Source organism: Pteronotus mesoamericanus, unplaced genomic scaffold (assembly GCF_021234165.1).
Source record: "Pteronotus mesoamericanus isolate MK-2021 breed Mesoamerican mustached bat unplaced genomic scaffold, CSHL_Meso_final scaffold_1186, whole genome shotgun sequence".
Lineage (NCBI taxonomy): Eukaryota > Metazoa > Chordata > Mammalia > Chiroptera > Mormoopidae > Pteronotus > Pteronotus mesoamericanus.
In genome coordinates, this window is record NW_026555302.1 from 1,526,437 (window position 1) to 1,554,083 (window position 27,647).

General features: G+C 48.3%; 1 protein-coding gene across 2 annotated transcripts in view; it reads left to right on the top strand.

The window, feature by feature from the left end:
- Nucleotides 1-27,647, top strand: part of SMYD2 (SET and MYND domain containing 2) — a 50,031-nt gene that overhangs the window by 14,407 nt on the left and 7,977 nt on the right. For both annotated transcript variants that reach the window (XM_054587635.1, XM_054587636.1), the window contains exons 2-7: nucleotides 5,559-5,622; nucleotides 14,223-14,333; nucleotides 16,945-17,005; nucleotides 17,705-17,829; nucleotides 22,689-22,756; nucleotides 25,339-25,441. In XM_054587635.1, the coding sequence (XP_054443610.1) occupies nucleotides 5,559-5,622; nucleotides 14,223-14,333; nucleotides 16,945-17,005; nucleotides 17,705-17,829; nucleotides 22,689-22,756; nucleotides 25,339-25,441 (532 nt within the window). The remainder of the gene's footprint in view (nucleotides 1-5,558; nucleotides 5,623-14,222; nucleotides 14,334-16,944; nucleotides 17,006-17,704; nucleotides 17,830-22,688; nucleotides 22,757-25,338; nucleotides 25,442-27,647) is intronic.

A 27,647-nucleotide genomic window follows, 5' to 3' on the forward strand; every position in this document is an offset into this window, starting at 1 on the left:
TCACCAATAATCAAATACTGGCATTTTCCTGTAGCATTTCTTCCCTCCCTTTGTGAATGAAACCATTTCTTAAGTTCAAAGCACCCTTCTGTTTGCAGTAGCATAAATGTTTGCCCATAAAACAAAGGCTTTACAAACATAAATCTTCTAACTATGAGTCTGGGTGAGGGCATACTGAAGATATTTCCGCAGTTGACCTCACTTTAAAAAAGAAAAAAAGTGAAGGATAATTAAAAGTATAGTCCTAGTGAATGTCAGCTTGTATTTTCTCATTTAATTTTCATAACAAACCTATGAGGCAGAGACTCTATCTTTACAGTGGAAGAAACAGGTTCAGAAAGGATCAGTAATTTTCCCAAGATCACACATACCCTCGAGCACCAGAAGGAAAAAAGGATGTGATGGGGAAGGGGAAATGTAACATCCAGATTCAAACTGCATTGTGAAGTGGGTGTCAGGAGGAGGCGCAAAGAAAGCTAAGACTATTTTTTTAAAAACTCCCTCCTGGCTTCTAGAACGCTGTCTTGCCATACTTAGAAAGAAAGCTAAGACTATTTTTTTAAAAACTCCCTCCTGGCTTCTAGAACGTTGTCTTGCCATACAGTGTCCTCCACTTGATTCCCACCTAAACATTCATCATCAAGGTAGCTCAACGACCTAACACCACATCCAGTGTGTGTCATTCACTGTTAAGACAGGTTACTTTGGGGAAAAAAAAAAAAAATCTGCATTGCAGAGAAATATGCTTCAACAATTCACCAAATTCTCCCCTCAAAAAACACTCCACCCCAATAGATGACAATAGGCCTAGGCATCCTGGAAACACATCAGAATCCCTTGGGGAGCTTTCTAAAGACCCCCACACAGACCAATCAAACGAGGTCGGCTGGGCCCTGCCCCAGGCCCAGAAGGGCAAGTGCCGCCAAGGTTGAACATTCGGAGACGTTATTAGAGATTCACCCTTCTCTTCCTTTGAGTTCCATTCCTTTTGTGTTACCTCCTATTTCAGTTCATTCCTGCGAGTGATCTCTATGCATCTTTCTTTGAGGGGAATTTTATTTTCTTTGTTTTGCAGCCTTTCCACACACCTGGACAATTCTGATCAAGTTACATGGCAAATGAAAGATTTACGGCCGTGTCTTCTATAGGAACAGAGTTTATTCCAAATGCCTTGTATACGCCTCCAGTGAAAGTAGATCTCCCATATGAAGTTTCTCTCTGGAAGAACTTCTCAGTCAGCAATGGTCAAACACAGGATCTCTTTCTCCTTTCTCTCCCCGGCACATGCCCACACAATGCAGGTACCAGCTCAGCAAATTTTAGTTTGACTTACAGAAAAGTTCACTAGTCTTATGAGAAGTTTACATCTTTGCCTAGCTTTGAAAAGAACCAAAGCGTGCGTCAGGATAATTTCAACAGCCCTCCCTCTCTAGCCCCACCCAACTTCATCTAGAATTGCTCATACCAAAGCAGATCAGAGTAGATTCTTGCTATTCACTATCAGTAACTTTTCTCCTTCTGTACTCAGAAGGCATCCTGGCCCAGGAGGGTCTAAGAACATTCACAGCCCTGGCTGGTGTGGCTCAGTGGATTGAGTGTTGGCCCGCAAACCAAAGGGTTGCTGGTTTGACTCCCAGTCAGGGCACATGCCTGGGGGCACGTGAGAGGCAACCACATATTGATGTTTCTCTTCCTCTCTTCTCCCTCCCTTCCCCTCTCTCTAAAAATAAATAAATAAAGTCTTTTTTTTTTAAGAACGTTCCCAGATAACCAGGTAGTTGACTCCATAAGCATACAGACAGAGAAGTCAGCCTGACAGCTCCAGTGTCCTGTCATCTGGTTCGCAGAGGACATGATCTGCTGTGGACTTGCCCAGTGGCTGTCTGAGGAACACTTAGATGCACCACACTGAAGGGCAGGGAGGGACCGTCTTTGTACAGACTAACTACAAAATCAGTCCTTTTTTATTCCAACCCATGCCAAGTGAAATCAATTCCCGTGTCACAGTTGGTCAAGGGACCCTCTTTGTGGAAGTGTTCCCTCCCCAGATCTCCTTTTGCAAGATCATCCTGGATCCTTCCGTTTGCATCTTCGCAGTAACATTAATGGGCCACCAGTGGAGCTGGGGCGTGATGCAGACCGGAGTAAAGAATGCCTTTACCTGTGCTTTGTCACTGCCGCTAGCTTATCAAACACCTAGACTGATTTTGCTGCATGTAGTATGTGCTCCTGGATGATTGTTAGACTGCTCAAGGAAAGATGCTCGTGCGTGGCAAAGACAAAATGTGCACCCGGACGTGTGAATTCAGATTCTGCTGGCTACATGTGAATGGCCACATTGGGGTGGAGATTTCACCTTTGGGATCCTCATTATCTTCACTTGAAAAATGGGACTCTTCTTCATGGAGCTGATGGAATTGTTAAGATAGATCAGCCATTTTCAAACTTTTTGGTCATAGACCCCCTCTATACTCTTAAAATTTGAGATCGTCAAAGAGCTTTTGTTCACATGAGTTATATTTATCAATGTTTGCCATATTTGAAGTTAAAACTGAGAAAATTGTCTCTTCATTTAGACAAGAGCCATTGCCGTTAACATTTTTTTGGAGAACTATTTTCTAAAACAAAAGAATCAGTGAGAATAGTGGTATTGTTTTACAGTTTTGCAAATTTCTTTCATGTCTGGATTTCCGGAAGTCAGCTGGATTTGAAAATATGCTTCTGAATTCAGTCTGGGGCAGTATGCAGTTTGGGCTGAAGTCTATGGAGACAGTCCACCCTCAATTAGATATGTAATGGAGAGGAAAGGGTATTTTAATAGTCTTATCAGTTAATTGCATGTAAGTTAATAACATATCTGCCAGATACTCCAGTTTGGGTAACCACCGTTGGTCTAAAATTGTTCCTTCAAGTAAACATGGCACTGTGAGAAAAAAGTGGCCAGTTCGGTTTCCGACTCCAGAGGCCCCAGAGGCTTTCCCTGGAAGCAGCCATCATACCGGGCGCTATTCTCGCTCCATCGCAGAATCTCACAGTATCACAAAGATATGTAACGAAGAGTCGAGCTGTAATAAAATTCATGGTGTTGCTGCTTCCTCAGGGACATCCTGAGGGGAAACTGGCTTTCCCCCCTTTACTCTGAGAGTGTGGGAAGTGGCGAACACCATGGCCACCGGCACGGTTTGGTGCCACCGATCCGATCTGAGCTAACACCTGGGAAGCTCCGCCCTCTAGGCGCCTTGACAGCTTACACCTTCTGCAACGAACACGTCAAGACTGTTGTATTATTTTGGAAATGGCTTTGACCTCACCAGCTCCCTGACAGGGTTTTTGGGACCCCAGTGGTCTACGGACCACAACCTGAGAAGCGTTGGGATCCATAGCAAAAATGTAGTAACACATTACCAACCCGTAACAGCCTTTTTCTTTGTTGTTAGTGGCTGTGGACTTGGTGACTGGCTGTGCTGAGAAGCAGGGCCTTTGGGAGATTTCTATTTTCGATGTCATCCCACTGGAGTTCCTCCTTAGGTCACCAGAGCCCAGTTGGCTTTGCTCTCCCTGGGATGTTACCTTGAAGCGGAAAACAAGGCTTGCTTCGTGTTAACGTTACTGCCGGCCTCCGTGTCGGAGAACCTCTATCTATAATCCTTGCTTTTTTTCTATGGTGTAGAGCTAATAAAGATATTTATATGATAATTTCCTAATCTTTCCCATCAGGGACTTTTCCGAGGCTCTTTGATGGTCCATGTATGGGCTTTGGGTTCAGGAATTTTCCATTGTTTTCTGAGGGTGGGGAGAAGGTGGGCTGGTGGGAAGAGTCAACAGCTTCGGTCAGATGGGCAGGGACTCTGGGACCCCACCCTCGCACAAACAAACATTAGCAGATGACAGCTTCAGACATTTTTATGGGGTGGCATTGGCCCACCCGCTATCCATTTGCAAACACACTTCTTTTGGGAAAGAGCTTCGGAAGTTTCCTCCCTGGCTCTGCCCAGCCTTACTCTCCATCCCCCGGCGTGTCTTCAGGGTCCTCATCCCTGAGCATTTGCTTGCATGTCACTTTGGGGTTGTTTTCGAGGGCGCCTTCTGTCCTTCTTCCCTAGTTAGAAAGTGCAAGAGCGCAAGGAACACGCATCTCATTTGTTTTATGTGTCCAAATGCAAAGTCAGAGTTTGGAGCCCTGGAGCGGCCACCTCGGGGGTATTTCAGGCCAGAGAAGACGCTCAGCTATGCCCGTGGGTGGGTCCCTTCGCGAACTGTTGAGGTGTGCAAACCTGGAACATTTATTTATGCCTCAGCGGCACGATGTGCTTTTCTCCCACCCATTCTTCAGGCAGCTCCTTGGAATCCAAGCGCTGTCACGAAAACGGCAAGGCAGCCTGTTCCATTCCAACAGTAGCATTTTTGGCACGCGTTCTGGATTCCGTGGGAGTAGAGTGGTGACTGCCACTGGCTGACGAGGAGCACAGAGGCTTCTGCAGCGTGATTCCACGCACATTCTAAAATGACAGCTCCTCCAGGTGCCGCGGAGGGGGTGGCGATGAGGGGACTCAGCTCAGCGCGGCTCCCCAGGCAGCAGCAGAAGGCGCCGCGTGGTATTGGCATTGCTACAGGTCAGCGAGCTGGCTTCAGGGCCGTGCGTGAGAACTAGACGGTACGCCTCCCAGGCAGTGGTCTTACTGAAACGACGTGGTTGTTCCCCACCTCCAAACAATCTTTTAAGAGTTTTGTCATGTGCGGTTTAATTCAGCAGCTTCACGGTTTTTTAAAAAGCCGTGGCTTATCTAACACAACAAACACACTCACACGGAGCAGTTGGAAAGCTACAAAATCCCTGTCCTTTATGGGAAGCGAATAATATGGCAGCACACGGGGAGTACTGACCTAATTAGGAAGAGGCAGAAGAATCACTCAGTAACACTTTGAGAAAGTGGGTGTATGGACCAGTCACATCCAATCATATTTTATTCAAGGATGTATCCCCGCTGCTGGGTCACATTATTTTCAAGCTTAGCTTTCTGGACATTCGCATTACTGACATACTTAATTTTATCTCCTGCATTACTGGTATCTCTCAGTAATAAAGCTGCCACTCACAATGCAATTTTCAATGTGCCCCAGTCCTCTGTCTTTATGAAATCAAGCCTCCAAAACGGTTTTATGCCTGTCCCTCTTTAGCAGGTGAGGAAATCAGGATCTAAGAGCCTTTGAGTTGCCCCAAACTACTGAGTAATAGCGCAGGGGATGTTAACAGCTGCGTGCCCCAAGCCGGGCGCACGAGTCCAAGAGCGTGTCATTCACCGTTTCAGAAAGTGCCCTTCACGCTCTCAGGGTCGGGAAATGTCGGAGTGTGTACTGTTTGACTAGCTTGCTCCTCCTCAAGGACTGAATCTGGTCAAAACCTCCTTTGGGAAAATGCCACTTAACCAGTGGGAGAGCAAGGTAAGAGGAATCTTGGCTCTGCTTCCCGGCCAGATGGCTTTGATTATCGCGTGATAAAATGTGCAGCTTCACGTTTCTGTGCCTTTCGCCACTACAGTGCCCTTTCTGTTTTTAAGGAAGGAAGGACTGTCCAAATGTGGAAGATGCAAGCAGGCATTTTACTGCGATGTGGAGTGTCAGGTAGGTGCCGGGCCAACTGGCAGGGAGGGCCTTGTTTCCTGTGAAAATCGGGACCCCGACATCCTTCTCTTCCTTGTCACGGCTTCCCCAGTGCCCTCCTGCAGCCAGAGCCGGAAAGCTTTGCTGTGGCAGAGGACGTGGCTGGACACTCCTGGGTGCTGGCCAAGGACCAAGGCAGTGACATTTGGGGGCCACCTGTAGGACCAAAGGAAAGGAGCAGGAGGCGAAGTGGGAAAGGCACGAGGACAGCCATGTTGGGCACAGGCAGGTGTATTTCCAAGGTTGACAGTCTGCCCGCAAGGCCACCGGCAACAGATGGAATGTGCAGAGATGACGGATGAGAAATGTTAAGATGCTATCTTTAAAATTTTTAAATTTTTACCTCGCAGGCCTGTCTTTTTATAAACCCCTCTAGCAGGCCACGCATCCCCCTTGGGCTGTTTGAACCCAGCCCGATTCCAGCTGGACTTGGGTGAGCCCCTGGCAGCGCCTTTGACCAGCCAAGGGTGGCCGCTCCAAGCTTGGACTTGGAGCCAGGGCTGAGCAGGTTCCGGAGGCTGGCTGCGTGCAGACCACGCGCCGTCTGGTTTGGTGCTCCTGTCACAGGGGAGTGGAAGCTCAAGGAGGGGCTTGCAGGAGGTCTTGCAGACTCGTCGAGGGCCTAGCCGTGGTGTCTTCCAGACTTTCCTACTAGATACCAGCTTCCCAGTGTTCACAGGTACTCCCCGGAAAATGTGTCCCAAGTTCTGACCATCTGAATTTGGGGAGACTGTGACCTTTGACCTCTGTGTGCTCGCCCCAGTCTTTTTTTTTTTTTTTTAATGGAACCCTATTCATACACTTGAGGAAATGCTGATGCTATTAAACAGTGGCTCCAACTGACAGGGAGTGACTTGGAGTCATTCACCGCCCCCTCATGTACTCTGATTACCCACTATTTTGCTTGATTCCTTCTTCTCTCCCTACGCAGTTGGCCCCTGAAGGTCCCCAAAGAGCACTATTTAGCAATGGGAGAGGTTGCTAGCCCTTATGTCATCTGACTGTGGCATTCCAGTCACAGCGGGGCCTCGCCAGAATGAAGCGCAGCTGTGCCATTGGCCAGGGAAGGCTTCCCTTGGCCCCGAAGGCCGCACACCCCGTCCGCCTCCCTGGGCGTCCCACGGCAGGCAGCCTCGCGGAGGCGGTCAGCCCGGGGACAGAATGAAAATGGGCTTGGAGTTGAGTTTTGGGGGAGTGTGCCTTCTTTTGGGGAGGAGAGATCATACTTGGCTCCCACCAAGTGCGGCTAGGATATTCCGTGGTTAGATTGCTGTGGCGTTGGAGACATCGCGAGCCCTTGGACTTCCATGATGTGATTCCAGGCATGACAAGTTAGCAGTTTCTATATCTAAGTTAAACACTTCTAGAAAATTTAACTCATTACCTTCTGGTTCTTTAGAGAAGCCAAGTAGTAAATCGCATTCAGTTCAGATGATATAACCCAGACTAGCAGGAGGATGTGAGCCCAGCTCTGCAATTTACTAACTCCGTGAACTTGGCAATGCCAAGGACGTCCCTTCATCTCAGTTCCTTCAAATGTAGAGAAGAACAGTAGTGCCCGTCATAATGAACTATAAGGACCAAGTGATATGATAGATATGAAAGTTCTGTATAAACTCACACTGGGTACAGGTGTGAGGGCTTATGGAAAATAATGTTGCAATAATTCAGGCGGGACTGAAGCTCAGGTTTATGCAAAGAATAAAGTATACAGTATACTTTAGATTGAAGGGGCTTTTTTTTTAACCTGAGAGAAACGATAGATTGTAAGACCCTGAGAACACTAGCGGTGTGCACGGTGTGGCTGATGCTTGCTACAATACAAAGTGAGTCTTCACTTCTCTGATTAACTGTAAGATCTGCGTTAATAGAGAACATCGGGATGCAAGAGGTGCTGAGTTACCCCTGGTTGTCTTGAGCATGTTGCTAAGCTATCGTCCCCCAGGCCTCACCAGGTGGCAGTATCTTAATGAATCATTATGGTCCATGCTGGGAGTTTCGAGGTGGCCACGTGGTTTCCCCTGCCTTCAGGACCTGGTCCCCCAGCCCTGCAGACTCAGAACCTCATTTAAGAGCACTCAGTGAGGGGTGCCCTCTCTTGGGAGGTTCGCAATAACCAAACACACCAACCTGTGTGCCTGCTTATTTCTTGACAACAGGCAGCTGACCGTCTATATATTCTCTTCCTGTAGTCAAGCTGTTCAAATGCTTAAATCATAATGAGGTTGCTTGGCAAGCAAGGAACCCCAGGATGGAGGATACAGTCTTGTGACTCCTGAGTTTCATCCAAAGGCCTCAGGCCACGACAGGCCATGAGGCTTGCTGTGCTCAGCCTCATGACACGTGGAGCCTTCCCCGCTCCTCGCCCACTTCATGGGCCGGGGCACCCTCAGCCCTGGAGAGCACTTGTGCAGTTCAGTTCCTCTGTGCTTCCGTTATGTATCTAGTGCCCTAAGGATCCTCTTAGGTGACAAGTGAAAACGCAGCTCCCAGAGCACCTTGTTTCTAGGGGTGCTAGGCTGGCTTCGACCTGCAAGTTTCATGTTGGTGTCATCTGCCCGCTGTGGTTGAAGGAGGAGGCTGGTGGTCTCTAACGTTTTCTACCCGTTAGTACGGAAGAACTGCGCAGGTGCAGGGCAATGTATTATAATGAGGTAGAGCGGCCATAGGATTAAATAACAGGAAGTGCCTACAAACAAATGGTACAGAAAGGGCTTCAGCCTTTGTAGGTACAGCCCTTAGGGAGGAACTTGAGGCATTTGCTCCAGATTAAGAAACCATCCTCAGGAATCCGCCTGAGGGATGCTTGGCGGGGTGGAAGCGGAGGCTCTGCTGCAGGGTAAGACAGGCGGAAACAAGATACTGGCGTGATCGTCACCTGAGAAAGCCTAGCCCTCAGCCCTGGTCGTTAGCAGGCCTTCTTCACAGGCAGCCCCCAACCGCCTGGAATCCTCAGGGGGTCAGTACTTTACAGCTGAGGGTGGGGTGGCAATGACGTTCCTCAGGTCCAGCCTGTCAGGAGATAAGAAAGCAGGTCCACAGTAGCTGGTGACCTGCCTAAGGTCACACGGTGGCAGAGCCGGGACCAGCCTTGGACTGCCGAGGAGCACTGTGACCACTCTCCAGCTCTGTGCAGGACCCTCAGGGCCCTGGAGGAGAGGCACCGCGGGAGGGAGTCAGAGAGAAGTGGCCTTTAATGGAGGAGCCCCTTCCATTGTTACCTTTGCCAGGAGTCTCCCTGAGAGGGCCAGCCCCGCACTCCTGCCGAGGGCTTCCTCCTTCCCGGGGGGTGCGGGGCCGTAGGAGATCCCAGGCACCATGCCCGTGCTCCCCACGTCCGTCTCACCAGCATCAGTGCTGTAGCACTTTGCTGTACGTTACCCAGTTTGGCTGCGTCTTGTCCCATTTACTTTCTCCTCTCCATTCACTTGACTCAGTGTGATCCTGCCAGAGCAAAGCTTGTAATTGATGATGCATAAAAGGGTAATGGGAGGAAATACAAATGAAATAGAAATCCCTTTTGAGTGAGGCTTGTTTTGTCACCCGTGTGTTTTCATGAGCTATATTTATTTTTATAAATATACCTAGAAAGCCAAGTGTATTATGAACTCACTTAGACGTCATTAAATTGCACCATGATATATTTAGGAGAATCGTTGTTAGGAAAATAGTTGTAGAAAGTCAATAGTTTTAGAGGAATCATTAGGGAGTAGAACTTTCTAGGGTGTTATTTCTTCACATTAACAAATGGAAAAAAAAACTGTTTGTGTTTTATAAATAGAGGTGATGAGGTTATATGAGTGGTTTTGAAAGTAGGAAGGGGCGTGCCATGGCCGAGATTTAAAAACAACAACAAACCACGTGTGAGGAGCATGTGGCTAAAGATGTGAGGAAGCCCTTGACTCTTATCATCTAGAAACAAAAGGAAGTGCAGAAAATGTCTCAGAAATGCTCATGTGACCCCCATCGTGGTTATGGGTGACGAGTGAATGGGGCCAGAATCGGAGGTTCAAACTTGGTTCTGTTCACCTCGGTCTTGCAAACACAGGAAGCATCTTAAACTGAGCCACTCATTTTAAAAATAATGTTTAGAAACATTTTTGTTTGTCTTACAGTAGGAAAGAAATGTGTACGAATGACCGAGTGCACCCCATCACCTTGTGGGGAACACAAAACAAAGCAGGCGTCCTCGTGCTGAGGGTTCTGCAGGGTCCACCATCACCGTCGCTGTGGGAGCTTGTCCGTCAGTCCGCACCTGCTTCCGTCTGCGCGCTTCCTCTGGAGGGCGGTGGCAGCGGAACGCAGAAACTGTGCGACAGTTTCTTACTAGTCCACATTCAAGGGAAGCACATAGACGTGTGTGCCGGGGGGCTGTGTCTGTTTTGAAGGCACCATGAGAACTAGAGAGATACCAAATGCAAGAGTTAGAGCAGGGGCACTTGGCAGTAAAAACCCACTCTCGTGAGCCAGAAAGACGATGTAGCCTTTGCTCTGCAGAAAACAGGATGAGATGGCAATAGTTCTTTTCTTCCAGCACTGGAAATGCTGGTGCACCACAAGACAATTTTGCAACTCCCGATGCATCTTTAAGCTTCTTTGTCCATGAATAGAAAGTTAGACAGAGCAGTTAGTACACTGGCTGAAAAGGAATTTGAAATTTAAAGATACAAAAAGAGCCCATATCTTACTTTTGCATAAATTTACTTGTTTAAGCTTATTGCACAAATTATCTGTGCTTATTGTAGAAAACTCAAAGTACAGGCTGCAAGAACAGAAAGAGTATCATAATCTAACCTTTCCAGAAAAAAATCACTAGTAACACTTTGGTATACATCTTTCTGAATCCTTCCTGTGCACTTATTTGTATATTATTTTTCTGGAAAATTGGAGCCAAGTTTACATAAAAGTTTATAAAGGTTGCAATCAGGGCAGGAGTAATAGCTTGAATTTTGAAGAAAAATAGGAGAAAAAGTTTTAGAAAAACTGACATGTTTAAAAAGCATAAAGGGTTGCAGAATCACTCTGTGTACAAAGAAAGTGCTAATACTATTTTAAAAAAAGCAAAACAAAAGGATAGCCTAATTTTTTCCAGTTTTGTCCAATCTGATTGTTTATAGTATCTTATGTGTAAAACTAGGGTAAATTGCCTCTCTGAGATTCTCTAAGATAATGTGGGCCATCACCTTTCAATAAAAAGGGAAAACTTATCATTATTCCGATAATCTTCCTAGAGGAAACTTAAACATGATGCTGCTACACTTCCCAGAAGTCATCCAGCTCTCTGATGAACTGCTGGGTACGATTGTATCACATTGTGGGCACTCTGGCCTTTACCGTGTGCTCTTATAAAGGCATAAGCTACAGAAAGTCAAAGATTTCATCTCCCATCCCTGCCTCTTGGGGCAACTGCAGAGCTTATTGAATGAATGAATGAACAAACGAACGAACCCATCACTGAGCAGCTACTGCCGTCCGCTGAGGGCACCATGTGTGCCAGGCACTGTCCTAAGTGCTCCCTGTGGATGAGCTGATTCGATCCCCACACATCCCTTTGCAGTGACACGAAGGCCTGATTGTCCTTTGAAGGTCCCATGTTTCTTGGGAGCCTTCAAGCTTTGGATCTGATTATCACTGTTGGAAGGGACAAAGTCATAGATCCAGAATTCAGGACCTGCTATGTAACTTAGAGGTCATGTTATTTACAGCCACAGATATGGACACAAAGGGGCCAAGAGGCCTGCCTTGTGTCGCGTAGCTGCTTCGCTGCAGGGCGGGCCTACGAATGCAGGTTTCCCAGCCACAGAGCAGTGCCCTGCCCGACGGTGCTCTGCTCCTCCTCCCAGAGGGTGCCTTGCAGTCGGGCCCTTCCGTTTGAGGACATTTACGTCAGTAAATGTCAACATTGTGTGCTATTTAAAGCAACATTAACTTTGTATTAAGCATATGGATATATAGTGAATGAGTCACGTTAAGAAATGTTGATATTGAACTTCTTTCTCCCAGGAGCTCATCGTTGTTAAACACCAGAGATATCACCTACATCTTTTTAATAAAAGGTTTTATTTTATTTTATTTTTAGAGAGAGGGGAAGGGAGGGAGAAAGAGGGAAACATCAATATATGGTTGCCTCTTGCACGCCCCCTACTGGGGCTCTGGCCCACAACCCAGGCACATGCCCTGACTGGGAATCGAACCGGCAACCCTTTGGTTCACAGGCCCACACTCAATCCACTGAGCCACACCAGCCAGGGCAGAAAACCATCTTAAAGGTCCTGCAAAGGAGGCCTTTTCTTAGAGGTCCCGGGGTCGTAGTGGACGCTTGTTCCCAGTTGTTAATTACTCGTCTGTCTGTCCCCACCTGATGTTCCCCATGTTCCTCAGTGTCCCACAGCCGGAAGCCCTCTTTGTCTTCCTCTTTCTGCTGTGCATCTGGGGAGGGAGCTGGTTTGCCTGCAGGGAGCTGAACCTACCTGTTCCTACCTCTTTACCTCTTCACTGTGCCCTTATTTTAGGCTTTGGCTATAAACAGATCCTCTTCTCCCTGGTGCGTAGCTTGTCATTTCTTCCTCTACTGGCTCTTAGTTATATTTGGCATGGCATTGTTTAACTCTGCAGAACATCTTGGCACAGAACTTGAGCCAAGTGTCTGTGTCACATACTGCATTAAGTCATTAAGTGACATTGTGCCCTTCCTTCTTGGGAGGGAGGTGGAAGGATGGGGATAGATAGTCATCTTCGTTCACGCAGCAACTTTATTGCATCCCTAGTAAAAGTCAGGCACTGTTCTAGGTTCTGGGATTATAGGTGTGCACAAAAGAGACAAAGTTCCTTTACTTCAGCGGGGGAAGGAATACTAAGCCAAAAAAACAATCAATATGTGATCTATCAAGTGGTGAGAGGTACGAAGGAGAAAAGAAAGCAAGGGAAGTGGGGGAGTGATGGGGAAAGCGCTGTTTTTGGGAGGGTGTTCATGGCAGGTTATCTTGAAAAGGTGCCATTGGAGCAGAGACATGGAATGACGGGGGAGAAGAAGGTTCTAGCCAGGAAATACAGCACGTGCAAGAGGCCTTGAGGCAGGAGCCCGCTTGGTTTGCTCCTAGGACAACAAGGAGAGTGTGGCTGACGTGGTCAGGAGCCTGCGGAGGCGGCGACGACTGCCTTCACGCGTGGCCTCGCAGGTCCTCTCAGACGTTGCCTTTCGCTCTGAGGCGAGAAGCCATCAGGAGGCTCTGCGCTCAGAGGTGGCGTGAGCGGAGCTTTGTTTAGCAGGTGGACGGCTCTGGCTGCGCTGCCGACCACAGTGGGTGCGGGTCCAGGGCCCAAGCCGGCGGCCGGGTCGAAGGCGAGTGAGTCACCGCGGGGAGAGGCGTCAGGGCCGCAACAGGCCGAGGCTTGGCTTTGACAGGGAGTGGAATGTGGGATGTGAGGGAGACAGGGGCGGCGAGGAGGACTCCAGGTGCCTGGCCCGAGCACCCGCAAGAATGGGCTTGCCATTTTCTGGGAGGAAAGGCTGAGGGGAGAAGGGACGCTACCCACCTCCATTGTGAGGAAGAGCCCGAAGGCTCCCATCCACGTACAAACGTGCTCTGATGTTTCCCAAATAAAAAGTCATCCCCTCCCACCGTTCACCCCTCAAAGCCTTCGCCCCACGTCTCCCAGTTTCCATGTCTCCCTCTTTCTCTTGAGTCCATTGCCGGCAGCCTGGTACCCCCTGACGCTGCCACACCTGGTTTTTATCAGAGTCAGCGATGACCTCCAAGGTGTCAGTCAGTTCTCAGTCACCCCACACCGACCCCGTCACCAGCGCTGCCCTGGTCACGTCTTCCCCGCCCCTGACCTTCTCCCATGGTGGCCGCAGCACCTTGTGTCCTTGACCTCCCTCGGCCTTCCGGGACCCCACGGCCTCTCCACCCTTCCCATCCCGAGCGTGTATCCTCCACCCTCAACACAGGCACAGAAGCTTCAAGACACGAGAGAGAAAGGAATAGAGTTGTCCCACTTTATCAAACGAGTCTTCAGGACGTCTGCCTGCCTAAACACTCCCCATAGGTGCCCCCGCCGGACTCCCTGAGGGCCCTTGACGAAGCCTTCCCCGTGTTTTGCTTTTGTCGCCTATCGGAGGGGACTAGTTGCTGTGCACATCAAGCCCAGTTGCGTGCCCCCACGTGAGACCAGAGCCAGGACAGAGTGGCAAGGCAGCGGAGCCACGTCCATGGCCCAGACCCAGAGCCCTCACCCTTGCGCTTCGACCGCTCCCACAGATAACGGAAAGGCAGGCGTGTGCCTGGAATAATGAGAGGCTGCAGAAAGACAGGAGACGCTCATGAAAAAACACCAAGCGAGTTTTCTCATCCTGACAACCTTAGCCAGGCCTGAGTCAAGGTTATGCAACCATATCTACCTTAAAGGATGTTTTTATCTCTAGCTGTTGTGAGCATCGTCCTGTTTTCCAAAAGGAAACACATTTCACTTGACCTTAGCGAGGAGGACTTGTTGCATCCTCTCTTCTTGAACTTCATTCCAGTATGTGTGTGTTTAATAATTTTTTTTAACCTTCCCAGAAAGAAGATTGGCCTATGCACAAGCTGGAATGTTCTCCCATGGTTGTTTTTGGGGAAAACTGGAATCCCTCAGAGACTGTAAGGCTCACTGCAAGGATTCTGGCCAAACAGGTGAGGACATGGGATACCATTCAAGTGCATTTTATTTTGTTTTTTTCCTTAAAGGTCATAGAGATGAGAAAGTGGCCTATGGTGATCATTTCTTGTTAGTCATTCTTGGACTCCATTTCCTGTCACATCCATTAGGACAGGGCTGGGAACAGAACTCCAGGTGTAAGCTGGTTTGTCACTTGCCCTATGCAACTAGGATGTCGCTTACCCCAGGCCAGGAACATGGCCACAGCTATTAAATTCTAAGCTTTTTTTTTTTTTTTTTTTTTTTAATGAGATAGGATTGCTTAGAAAAATATGGCTTTTCAAGGCATGAGCACCAGATTGAAAATAATTAGCGCATCCTAGGGAACCCGACTGGCCTGTGAAGCACTGAGATTTTCCCTCTCTCCTGCCTGACTCAGAGAGGGCACCCTGCGCCCCTATCCTGTGCAAATTTCTGCCCTCCTTGGCTCCTTACTTGCCCTGTGTAGGCAGGTAAGGGGTGGGATGGAACAGGCAGGGAGAAGAGAAAGAAGAGAAAGAGGAGTGGACCAGGAGAAACTGAGGCAATGTGACAGTTGACGAGTTCCCTCCAAAGACGCTGCCAGGACTGGCTGTCCTCCCCTTGTTTGCTCTGCCCTCACTGAATGCGCGTCAGTGGGATGCCTGATCTCCAGAGGACTAAGCGAAAAAGAGGGGAGGAAACCGCCACAGGACTTGCCCTCGTGACAATGAAGCAGGCCGTGTGGGGCTTACAAGGTGTTTATGTCCATGGAGCTGCTTGCTAATAATCAGCTGGTGGTAGAGCCTTGGTTCTGTAAATCTTTTTTTTAAATTATTATTTCTTTATTATCTTTAGAGAGAGGGGAAGGGACAGAGAAAGGGAGAGAAACATCAATATATGAGATACATTGATTACATGCCCTAGCTGGGGACCTGGCCCGTGACCCAGGCATGTGCCCTGACTGGGAATTGAACCAGCGATCTTTAGGTTCACAGGCCAGTGCTCGATCCACTGAGCCACAGCAGCCAGGGCTAAACCTTTCAAAGCTAAAATTTCATCCACCTCTTCTTTTTGGACCTCCCCTTTTAAAACTTTTTTAAAAAATCTAAGCCAAATGTGATCTTAATGATTACCACATATCTGTCCCCAGACTAAGTTAGGATCCTGGGCAGCGTAAACAGGAGTAGATCATTTCCGAACTCTGAGCTCACCGTTCTGTTATGTTCAGCTGGGTCAGGTGCTTGCTGAAATGCCACTGTGCCTGCTCAGGGTAACGAGAGGCTTGCAGGGTGCCTGCAGAGCCAGATGGAGTAATCGGACTTGTTTTCCCTGGATGAGGTTAACTTTTGGATCCTAACAATTCTCTCTAAGTATTTGCAGGGTCCTTGGTCAGAAAGAAGGGGGAGGGGGAAATGGTGTGACTTGGTGAGGTGTCAGGGTAAATAAGCCGTCCAATTAGATCTGTAGGCGTCCAGGGAGGATTGGGTGACCAAGCTGCTAATCCCCTCCCCCCCGCCCCCCCCCCCCCCGCCCGGCCCCCTACCTACCACACTCAGTGATGTTATTTATAGTGTTGTGGTTAAGAATTCAGAAGAAGCTGTTGTGCTTTCCTGAATGAAAAGCTTTCCCAGGCAAAATGAACTGCTAATCTTACAGAAACATACCCTGTGAATGGAAGATTCCTGCTCCCAAAAAGAACTATTGAAATGTTTTGGCACCAGGAGGGTCCTCAGAATGCTATGATGAGTTTATACCAGTTTCATTCAACTTTTATTATAATTACTGCGACTCCTAATAGTCTATTAAATGAAAAGTTACCTGGCCACCTTTTCATCTCCCTAGGACTTGATGATTAAAAAAACAGACCATTTGTATTCTAGTAGCTTGCAAAGGATTAGGGGAGACAGGCTACCCAACTACCAGGGGGAAGCTTAACATGTTAACTAGGGAGGTGAGAGCGCCCTGCCAGACCACCTGTATCCCCAAATTGAATAGCCAGATTACAAAGACGTGCCTCAGGCCAGCTCTTGAGCTCTGCTTTTGAACTCTTGTCAACACCAAGTTTATTCATGTCCTCAAAGCCTAGCAGGTTTACTATTGTTAGCTCCTCTTGGGATGTCTAGAACAAAGGCAGCAACACATTTAAAGCGAATCTGGGCTCACAGATACGACCCAAAGTGTTCCCTTTGAAACACAGAATTGGAGATCATTTTAGCTTATGCTTAAAGAAAGTGTAAAATGGATGGGGGGTTTGATTTTGTTCCTTTTCAGAAGGCGAAATAATCAATAGGATGGTTCATCTGTAGGCTCAGTGCTTTTTAAGTCGGGGCCCTAAAAAGTTGTTTTCTAGCCACTGTTCTTTCTCATAACAAGCATTTTTGAGACTACTGTGTGCATAGCATTATCGGGGTGTTGGGAACATGGCAGACACTTTAAAAAGCTTTTCAAAGGAGTCTTTGGGATTTGGACATTGAGCAAACACTCTCAGAGCCCCAGTGGTGGATTCTTGGATAGCTTTCTCTACTTCATGGAGAATGGTTGTTTTTTTCTTCATGTAAAAGCGAAAGCGCATTTTGCCCTGGTCGTTAAAATCTGTAATTGTGTGATTTCTTCCCCAATTACTAGAAAAGCCACCCAGAGAGGACACCTTCAGAGAAGTTGTTAGCCGTGAAGGAGTTTGAATCACGTAAGTTCCTGTGACCGGCGGAGGAGTCATTTTACGTGGACATTTAACATGCACGAGGCAGGACCAGAGACAGGAAGAGAGAGTTTGTCTCAGGGCTGCTCGTGATTTTATAACTAATCGTTTGTGTTTTGACTTATGTGCTATTTTGAAAAGTGGGACTGACGTTTTTGTCTGAGTTGACAGGACTACTAGGAAGTAATTAAGGGGAAGTGGGAGCTTGCAGGGTGAGCGACTGCATCCCGAGCTGCCTCTTGTGCGCCCTCCCGGCACGCTGAATATTTTTGGATCTTTGCTGAATTGCAGTCCTATGAACAGCTGATGTCCTCACTGAAAGACTTTAAATCAGGGGCTCTCCAGCTTCTTGGCCGTGACACAGATTGCAGGGCCAGCTGGGGGGGCGGGGGGGGGGGGCTTGCCTGGACTGAGCCTGGTTCTCAGTCATCGCCACGCATCTCCGATCTCATTGCTAATGGTCACTTGAAATTTCTTGTCCTGAGTGACTTCCAGGGGAAGAGAAGAAAGAAATGGCATGCTTCTCTTTCCCTCAGGCTCATCAGTTCGACGAAGTGATGGGGAAGAATATTTTGGGGGGTTCCACCTATTTTTTCCCCTCCCCTCCCTGCCATGTATAGTAAGAGAAGGGTATAGCCAAAAGGCTGGAGTTTTCTACCTGGTGAACAATGGTTTGTCTGCCCACAGATCTGGATAAACTAGACAACGAGAAGAAGGATTTGATTCAGGGTGACATTTCTGCTCTGCATCGCTTTTACTCCAAGCACCTCGAATTCCCCGACAACGAGAGCCTGGTAACACTCTTCGCCCAGGTAAGGATGCAGCCTCAGGTGACACCGGGTGTGGCTTTTCCCTGCCCGAGCGCCTGTCCCCAGAGCCAACTCAGTGAAGGAGAGCAGTCATAACGGGATGGCCTCTGCGAGGACAAGGTTCTGGACCTGTTGGACCGTGTCTCGCAGGGCCCTGCTAGGTGACCTTGAGCACATCAGGGTCAGTTCTGTGCAGGCCCTCAAGTTGACGGCGGCAGCTCAGGAAGTTCACCTCCTTCTGCCTCTTGTCACTGAAAGAGTTTGTGAGAACAGACCCGTGGCCAGGGCCCTAGTGTGACGGCATCCAGTTCGCTCTTTGAAGAGAAAAGACCGCCTGAGGGTCCTACATGACATTTTACTTTCCTTCTCTTAAACTTTCCATTCTGACAGCAGTGTTTTTTATTCCTGCCAGTGCTGTCCTGATAGAGCAGAGGCAAACACAGATGTCCTCAAGAGAGACGCTCTTTCTGATCGTCCCCGGAGGGACAGCCTCACAGGGAGCAGCCCCCGGGGGCCGGGAGCCTTGTCAGGAATGGCTGGAGAAGCCTCGTTTACCAAAACCCAATTTAGTACAAAATTAGAGAAGTTTCTGGACAAGAGCAAGTTATAAGCGATTAAAGAACTGGACAGCGGCCACGGGGAAAGGCTAAGGCTGGGCTCATGTAACACAGGGAAGAGTGTGGCCAGCACCTCGGCTCCCCGCTACTGCGAGGGCGGCCCTTCCCGCACCCCTGCTCCGTGGGGCTTCCCCTAATGCATTTGTGTTTTCCCCTGTAAGCCGCACGTGTCATTGAGGGTGGCCTTCCCGGAGAGAGAAATACTGGACTACTGCTCCAGGATGCAAGAAGCTACATTCCCCTGCCGGAACCTGGGTCTCTAGATATGTCAAAGAGCTTGGGTAGAAACTCACACGTGTCCTTAGAGCAGAATAAGCCTCACCTGTGTACACGCTGACCCAGTAGTTACCTTTCCAGGAATGCATCCCAGGGGGCAATCAGAGGTTCTGGGCACAGGTGGGCATTCGATTTTTTTTTATTGTGGGGTTCTCTTTAAAACCAAAAAAAGGAGCAAAAGAAAAGAACAAGGAAATATTATAAATGGCTACTGCTAAGAGTTTGGTAAATAAATTATGGCATATACTGTAAGTTAAAGAATGTCTAAAGACATGGAAAACCATTGATGAGATAACATTAAATGTGAAAACAGGATAAAAAAATGTGTATAGTATGAAAATACACTTGCATATGTGCAAAACAATGATATGGAAGTTCACAGTTGGTCATCTCCTGAGCAGTGGAAAGTTTTTGCTTTTTTTGCTGGATAATTTTCTAGATTTTCTACAATGAGCAGGTGTAACTTAAGAAAATACTAAAAAGAAGAAGATTAAGAGGCACTCACAACGTTCCCACTTTAGGAGCCCCACACATGAGAAAGAAGGGAGCGGACTGTTAGCAGTGTAAGGACGTCCTTGATACGTAGCTGTTTCTGGTGTGTGACTGTCAATTAGAAAACCAACAAAGCTGCTGCTCATAAAGAAAAAAACGGGTTCAAGTTACAGGTATTAAAGTAGTACTAAAGGAAACCTTCCTTTTTTTTATATTATCATGATTTACAACGTACTTTTCTAAGCATCCTACAGCAGTGAATTTTGGAAAAAATGGAAAGTTGAGGTATTGACTTCTTTTATATCTTTTTTCAACATCCGGTAAGCGACTTTTTTCCTAGATTAGATGAAGCGTAGTTATGTGCTTCGTCTAATCTAGGAAAAACAAAAGAGGTCAAAAAAATACACATGTCTTCTCCTCACTTCTAGCTGTGAAAAAAAGATAACTTTTCGCTCAAACCAGCAATGCCTGCTGATGGGACCTCTCATCGGTAACATAGTGGATATGGGGCCATGTTTTCATAACCAAGAATCAAGGCACCTGATCTTGTAAGCAGAAGTATATTCATGGTGAAAATGACTTGGAGTCTTTGAATTTTGAACTGACTCAAAAAAATCCAAGAGACCCAAATATATGTGTACACACATATACATAAATACACATGTATATTCACGCACACATATATAACCATAGATAATTAATTCCTTTAGAGACTTCATATTCATCAAACCATATCCATTCTGAGGTTGTGTTTACACACTAATACGCATACACAGAAACACACATTTGTTATATAGATATATATATAGATATATAACATATCTGTGTGTGTATCTTTTTTCATCTGTAAATTTGAAAAGGGACATTCAGCATCCCCAAAGAAAACTCTAAAGCAAAAAGGAAAAGTGCTGCCCCAGCCTCACACCTCGCTGCGGCCCTGTCTCTCGGCCCCCAGCTGCACGGCGGCTGTTCCAGCCCCGGCGCCCGCCGTCCCTCTCTGGTCCGTGGGGGCGCAGTGGGTTAACCTGCGGCCCAGCTGCAGCTGGCAGCAGCAGAAGGCGGCTGCACTCCCTCCGCAGCACCGAGGTGCATTTTAATCACTGGGAACATATGCATGGTCGGGAAATGTATTTTTGGTGTGCAGTCTACACCCCATCTAAATGCTAATTATGAGAATAGCTGTAGCAAGGCACTTACGCCTGATTTGACTTGGAAAAAAGGACGATGGCCCATGCACCTCTCTTAACACCCAAGTTCACGTTTCTCCCCTAGGGATATTTCAGAAGGCAGGGAAAGCTGTCAGGAAAATGGCTAAGCAATTTGACTGAGACACCATCACGCCTCCAAGCAAGGAGCAGTGATGACTGCGTTTATAGGAGCCTTTGCTGCAGCGGAAGCACTCACTCTTGCACAGGAAGTGGAGGAGGCAGAGGGAATAAAGTGCCTGGTGGTCATAAAACACTCGAGGCTGAAGGCCTTTGGAGTCATAGACTGCGCTCCATGCAGAGGAGGAGTCTAAGAGGCAAAGGAACAAGCATCCCAGCCCTCAAAGTTACCTGTCCCTAGAGCAGTTGTGAAAATTGTTGCTACATTCTCTCATTCATTCTGTAAACATTTACTGTCATCTTGTGGGTACCAGACACTGCCGAGGCATGTTAGAACCCAGCCCGAAACTGTATATATTAATAGATCATTCAGTACTTACTAAGGTGCTAGAGTTCATGCTCCAGTAAACTCTGTTGAATGAATGAAAATTCTAATTAAACTCTTACCTATTAAGCAATGATGGTCATTGCTTAATGGTAGTTGGTTAATGTCCTGATGACAGAATAGGTTAGGATACTGGAAGTTGGCACACACACACACACACACACACAAATATTATGCTAAGTCGTCTACATAGAAATGCCCAACATCATGGATTTCAAAGACTGTGTATTATTCTACTAACCCTCAGTAACCTCTTTTTATGTTGAAAATTGTAAATATGTTGAATTGTAAAAACTGTAAGTTAAACCCATCATAGCATTTACTTCTCTCTGTACCAAGATTCCGAAGCCTTTGACATTGGCCCTTTAATTTTTTAAGTAAAATCACCATATCAACATTCATGGATCAGAATGATTATCAAAGAAAGTTGGTATAGTGTCAGGAAGGTGTGTTTCTGACAGCTTTGCTGTTAGAATGTCTAGTTTGAATTCTGACTCCTTCCTTCCCTGCTTGCTACTTACGTGGCCTTGGACAAATGACGTAGTCACTGACCTCCCTGAGCCTCCGTTTCCACGTCTGTAAAATGAGTTGTGCCGGCGTAGTACCGCAGACGTAAGAAGGGATGAACATGCAGCCCCCAGCACCAGGCCTGGCCCAGAGCAAGTGCTCCACAGGCGTCAGTTTTCAAAAGCCCATTCATTGGCCTGAGATGTACCGGCAGGGTGTCCAGGGTGTGGCAGCACGTGGCCCAGCCCCCGGGGCGAAACCCTTCAGCGCGGCCCCCCTCACAGGCAGCCTTGCTGGTGGCGTGGGAGGAGCAGGGCTGTCGGCCTTTGGTGCCGGCTTTGGGCACGTCACTGCTCCTGCCTGACCTCAGTTTCACCATCTGAAAAGGAAAGAGACTGAGTCCCGTTCCAGCTCTGAAACTCCAGATGCAAATGAAAGTGTCCACTGAACTGTTTCCTGACAGACTGGGTGTTTCTTGAGCGCGCAGACTTTGGCGTGTTCATCCTGTGTGCACAGTGCCCAGTAAAAGTTCTCGAAGAGAGTTTGTGAACAGAGTGAATTTATGGAACAACATAACATCGAGGGGGTGTACACTCCTGCTAGCACGCAGGTAGACTCCCAGAAGGGGGAGGGCTGCCCTGGCTGTTTTCCAGTGTAACATCTCGTTTCAAGGATAAGAAAGTGGCCAGTGGTTGACTTGGCTGGCCATGAAGGAAGGTCTCAGCTCCTTAGCTTCAGGCCCCTCTGCCTCTCAAGGCGTGGGCAGTTAGAGCGGCCATCTTCAGGGCTTTCCTATTTACCACTTCCTCTTATGGGATGGGAAGCCACACTAAGTGGCTTCTCTTTTAACGGGAGAAGATCGAGGACACGGGACTCAGAGGTGGGCCCAGGATCACACTACAGATCTGGGGCAGAACGGGATTAAACTCCAGGAACACTAACTCCCATTCCAACGTGCAGACTGTAGTCCTTGGGCCTCAGTGGTGTGTCCTTGTTTGGCCACTGTGCGTAGGTAGGTAGGCGGGCGAGGCTAAGGGTGCTTCCCCCTGACGGGCCTGCTTTTATTTGTTTATACACGAGGCTAATCGGTAAATTTTGTTTGAACAAAGGACACATTGGCCAAAAGAAAGGTTTTAAAATCACTAAACCAGAACTTCTTCCTAGTTAATTTGTTAAAGGTCAGAAATTAAAGAAATGACTTCTATCCAGACAAGATTTAGCTCATTTTTTTTCCCTCTTTCTCCCCCTTTCTCACCGCAGGTTAACTGTAATGGCTTCACAATTGAAGATGAAGAACTTTCTCATTTGGGATCAGCAATATTTCCTGAGTAGGCTGAGTTTGATTTCATTTCTTTCCTTTTTACTTACTTCACACTCATTTGATTTTTTAAAAAAAATAACCCGCCTAACTGCATGTGTCAGACATGAAACTCTAAGTGAATTAAGACACCTTTTTAATTCTGCCAGATTTCAAAATGCCTCCCCTACGTTTAAGGATCCAAAGGTAGTTGTTAAGAGAACAGTTACTTGTTAAGTCCTGCTAGGTCGAGAGCTGTTATTAAAGAATATTTTATAGTGTGCCCTGCTGAGAAATGTGCTTTTTTGCATACCTGTGGTTATGGAAATCTCTGGGTTTCTTGCACTCAAAGTGAAACATTAATTGCCAACCAACAATTGGCCGTAGGCTTGTGTGAAGAACATATGAGCTTCTTCTCCATCTGTCCTGTATGAAAATACCAGTGTAGACACAGCACAGTTTGGAGAGACCGTAGACTAAAGCGGTGAGCTAGGGGGCAGTTTCAAAGCGCTGTAGTGTTCCGTACCTCAGGAATACTCAAGTACCTGAAGAAAGGCTAGGCAGTGGACAGATGGAGGCCTTTATGGCTCTGACTTTAACGCGTCACCAAGAATGGCTTTGCCATTGTCTTTCGATGCAATGAGTATTTTCAAAATGCTTCAGTGCCCTGAAGACAAGCCCTGGCTTCACAGATGGGCAAAGGAGCCTTCCTGCATCCCCTGTCTGAATTAACCCACCTTGTAGATTATTCTGTCTAAAGTGATGTTGCTTAATATTTAATATCAAGGGGCCTTGGGCTGTAGGTTGAAGCAGTTGTAGGACACCTTCATGGCCCTGCATTTGCGTGGAGGACATGTGAGCTCCTGGGGTGCCCGGTGTCACCAGCTCGGTGCATCATACGGGTCTGGAGGGCAAAGAACCTGTATAGGTTTGTGTCTCCTAAGCAGCTGTCACAGGCTTCCCTGAACCCCAGAAACAAAACGTTTATTCCCACAGTAATAAATGGTGTTGTCTGTGGTTTTCTGAGGTCCAATAGTAAGGAAAGAAGTGTTTTGGGAAGAAGCTCTTTGGGACTTCTGCCCTTGGGAAAGGAAGGAGAAAAAGAGGAAAGCCATGGAGAAAGGCCATGAGACCCTCTTCAAGGGGCTGGTATTGACACCTTCAGGCCTGAAGTGAACTCCAGTGGCTCTTCTTTCAGCTTCTTGAGTCAGAGCAAAAGCAGGTGCAGAGCGGCATTGTCTGAGGTTCCAGCCTTTCCAGTGATTGCCAAGAAAACGATGATACCAAGAGCAGGAGTTGTTTTAGGTTCTTCACCCTTAGTACATTTCCCGCATCTTCATTAAAAAAAATGTTGGGGAGTCTGTCTTGCAATGGAACACTTAATACTTCTTCTGCAAGATGGTCCTAGAAGTCTGCTTTTCCATTACTAACTTTTGGTGCATTTGTTGATCAGATTTCCTAGGCCTCCATTCCGGGTGTACCACTTGCCAGTAAGCCGTACGTACGGGCTGCGATGCATGGTGCAGGTGGCCCACCCTAAGGACAGGACAGAGAAGTCACTACGTGCTGTCCCAGGTTCAAGGCCAGCCACAGACTTCACTCAGCCCTCCAAGCAACCGGGCAGTGGGCGGGGGGGGGCTGCCCCCTCGTCCACGGCAAACCCCGGGCAGCTCGCCCTCAGCAGGGGCTACACAACCCCTGTGCCTTTTTAAAATTTTGGGGCAAAACAGGAGAGAGGTTTTGGTGGCTGAGGGTTCAGGCAGGTGACAGTGGCCACCAGAGCAATAATGGTACACACGGATATGAGTGCCCACATGAGCCCCAGTTTCCAGGCAGTTTTAATTGGGGGAAAAATCCCTTTGGACTGAAATCAGTTCGGCATTGTGATTTCAAAGGCAGCATTTTCAGAGATCAAGCATTTTTCCCCTGTAGTTTAGAAATTTCTGTTCTCAGAACTTTGACCTTGATATAATCAGAAAGCTCAAAGCCCCTCGCGCAGGCGACTCTCTGTCCCCGCCGTCCCTGAAAGCAGACAGTGAGCAGCAGGTGCAGCCGTGTCCCAATTTTCCAGATGAGCAAATTGAGGTGCCGAGAGTCGAATGGGCTCCTCCAGGGCCCCCGGGGGATCACAAGCCCTCCCTCAGGCAGCTGGCACCTCCCCCGGGGGCGGCTTCTCAACATCTGAAGGAAACGTGTTGGAAATAAGCCACTAATAAAAAGCGGCTTGGAAATGACCACCCGTTTGTCTTGAACAGTGTTCAGCGAGTAGCAGATCACGGTGGGTGTTGGACTGTAAGTCCTCCATCTAACAGGAAGGAATTCTTGTGGGATTTTTTCGTTGTTGCCATTTTTCCGTAGCATGCCTTTTCTTTCTGGCTTAGATAGCACGATTTCAAAGGGCACATTTCACTTTTCAATATTGTGAAGATTTAAGATGACTGATGCATGCAGTAAAACCTCTTAGAATATGATGGCCGACTAACTATGAGATTTTTTTTTTTTTGTCCATGTCCTGCAAAGATCAAGTTGCTGGGAGTTAGCGAGTGAGTAGCCAAGGATTACGCAGATAGTCTGTCTCACTGAGAAAACTGGATTTTCTTTTCTGATTGACAGCGTTGCATTGATGAATCATAGTTGTTGCCCCAATGTCATTGTGACCTACAAGGGGACCCTGGCGGAAGTGAGAGCCGTACAGGAAATCAACCAGGGAGAGGAGGTGAGTGCGTGGCCACGGGCGGCGGGGGCCACAGTTTGGAAAGGCAGTGTCGAAAAACCGCTGGACAGGACAGGCGGGGGACGATCCGGCAGTCACACCATGCCCGCCCTCAGGCCTCCCAGGGTTAACGTTCAGATTTGTGACCCATGCCTCAGAGTCCTGTGCGTCTGGCTTCCATGTGGTGCTCGCCATTTCCATCCAAGAAAAAACAGGAAAGAATAAATTTGAGCGAAATTCCTCACAGAGATTTATAGAGATGTACAGAAAAAGGAGACTGCCAGCGTGACCAGGATGAACTTCGGGATTGCCTTTACAGTCTCTGTATTCCTATTGCCAGCCGATGGAGTTTGAGGTTTTTGTTTTTGTTTTTGTTTTTGTTTTTGTAATTAGTGAATCTTGGCCTATTTTTCTCCCCCACTCTAAAGGTCAGAAGCATTGTTCTCTAAAAGAAAAAAAGCAGCCCTGCAGTAGCTCTAGAGTCCCAGCTCCAAATGCCGTATCAGTGCTCCGAGTCCTCTCAAAACCACATCTGAACTTCGGAGAGTTTGCTTTTTAGGAATGTTGTTCAGGTGGCCAGGTGTATACACACTGAGAGGGCACAGAGGGAGCAGCTGTGGCCAGGAGGCTCCAGCAGCTCCCCTCCTTGACACAGGGACGTGGAGAGAACCATGTGCTCTCTCACCGCTCAGTGGCTCCCGTGTCCCTTCCCATGCGGTGATTCTATGACCACTGTATAGGGGGCTCCCCTTCAAAGGGCCGGCCTAGCAGATCGCTAGACGTAGGCTGTGTGTTCTCGTGTAAATGATACAAAATAAAATACATGCATTCCTGGAGATTGTAATTACACACTGTAGATTAAATTTCAGTTCAATAATCTTTAATACTCTGTTAAGGAGTATGTCCAGATTTTCAGTGGGAATGCAGTGATCCGAGTGATGAAGGCCTTGGCTACTCAGAAGTTGTCAGCTGACCCTCAGCCGAACTGAGATTTCCTCCTCTTTGCTAAACATACCATGACGAGGGTATTGTGCTGGGGGCCACAGCGCCTTGGTTTCCGAAGGTCTGGTGGAGACCACCCAGATGCTTTTTTGGTGGAGACAGACATGTGCAGTCAGTGAGAATGTAAGTGTCCAGGACTCAGGGCTGACGGGAGACAAGAGCGGTGTGCGTCAACCAGACCGGCTGTCTGGGCCTGGAGCTGTGGCACTGAGCGGCCTTTGTCGCCATCTTCTGGGCCCTTCTGTGTGTTGCATGATGTGATCATGCGTCATTTCAAAGAGGCAGGAGGCTCATGCCTCTCACCCGGCAGGGCTTGCCCCCGTGTGCTCTCACAAACCTGAAACGCAGCAGCCTCATCTTGGGGAAGGCGCTGCTCTGGGGGAGACTTGCCCTTCAGAGAGGAAGAAGCCCGCTGCCCAGGGTGTTGAGGAGCTGCGAGGCCTCCACTGCTGCCCTCTGGGGTGGAGAGAGCTCGGCGGCCGCTGCAGGTGCCCCGGCTGGCCTGCCTGCCGTGCCGGAGGTTCCTGGCACGCTGACGGCTTTGTGACATCCATCTGTGCAGTCAGACAGTTGCCTGATGGTGTGGGACGAGCAGCGATGCCGTCCCAGTGAGCAGATAATGGACAGTTAAATGCCCGGCTCGTCCATATGCTCCAAGTCTCAGTTACAGACCCCGGTAGCAAAAGCAGAACAGCAAGGATGGGAGACCGCGATGAGCCCCCAGGGAAGACTCGTCCTCGCTCTCTGGCCCAGCTGGGTGAGGCGGCAGCGTGCGGGTGTCCTCGGAGCTGCGTCCTCCGTCTGCGACGCGCCCCGGCCCACCCAGCCGAGCTTCTTGCTCCACTGCCAGCAGGTGGAAGGAGAAAGGGAAACAGATCAGTAATGCATCCGAGCCGTCCCCACTCACGCAATGGGAACGGGCAGGCAGAGACGGCCCTGGGCCAGCTCCACGGATGAGCAGAGCCTTTGCCCAGTGGGGCTTTGCTTCAGTCCATGAGACAAATCCCAGCTGGCTCTTTGGTGGAGGGAGACGGTGGGGTTGCTTCCAGTGCTCCCATTTCCTGTTGTGGGGACTCCTTGATTCCATAGTAGGTGGGAAGAGAACCCTCTCCCCTGACGCCCACAAGGAGGTAGACAACGCTAGGGGGCTGCTGTGTTTAAGCGTGCTGATCCTGCGCGGTGGCGTCCTCTCGTCTGTCCCTGCAAG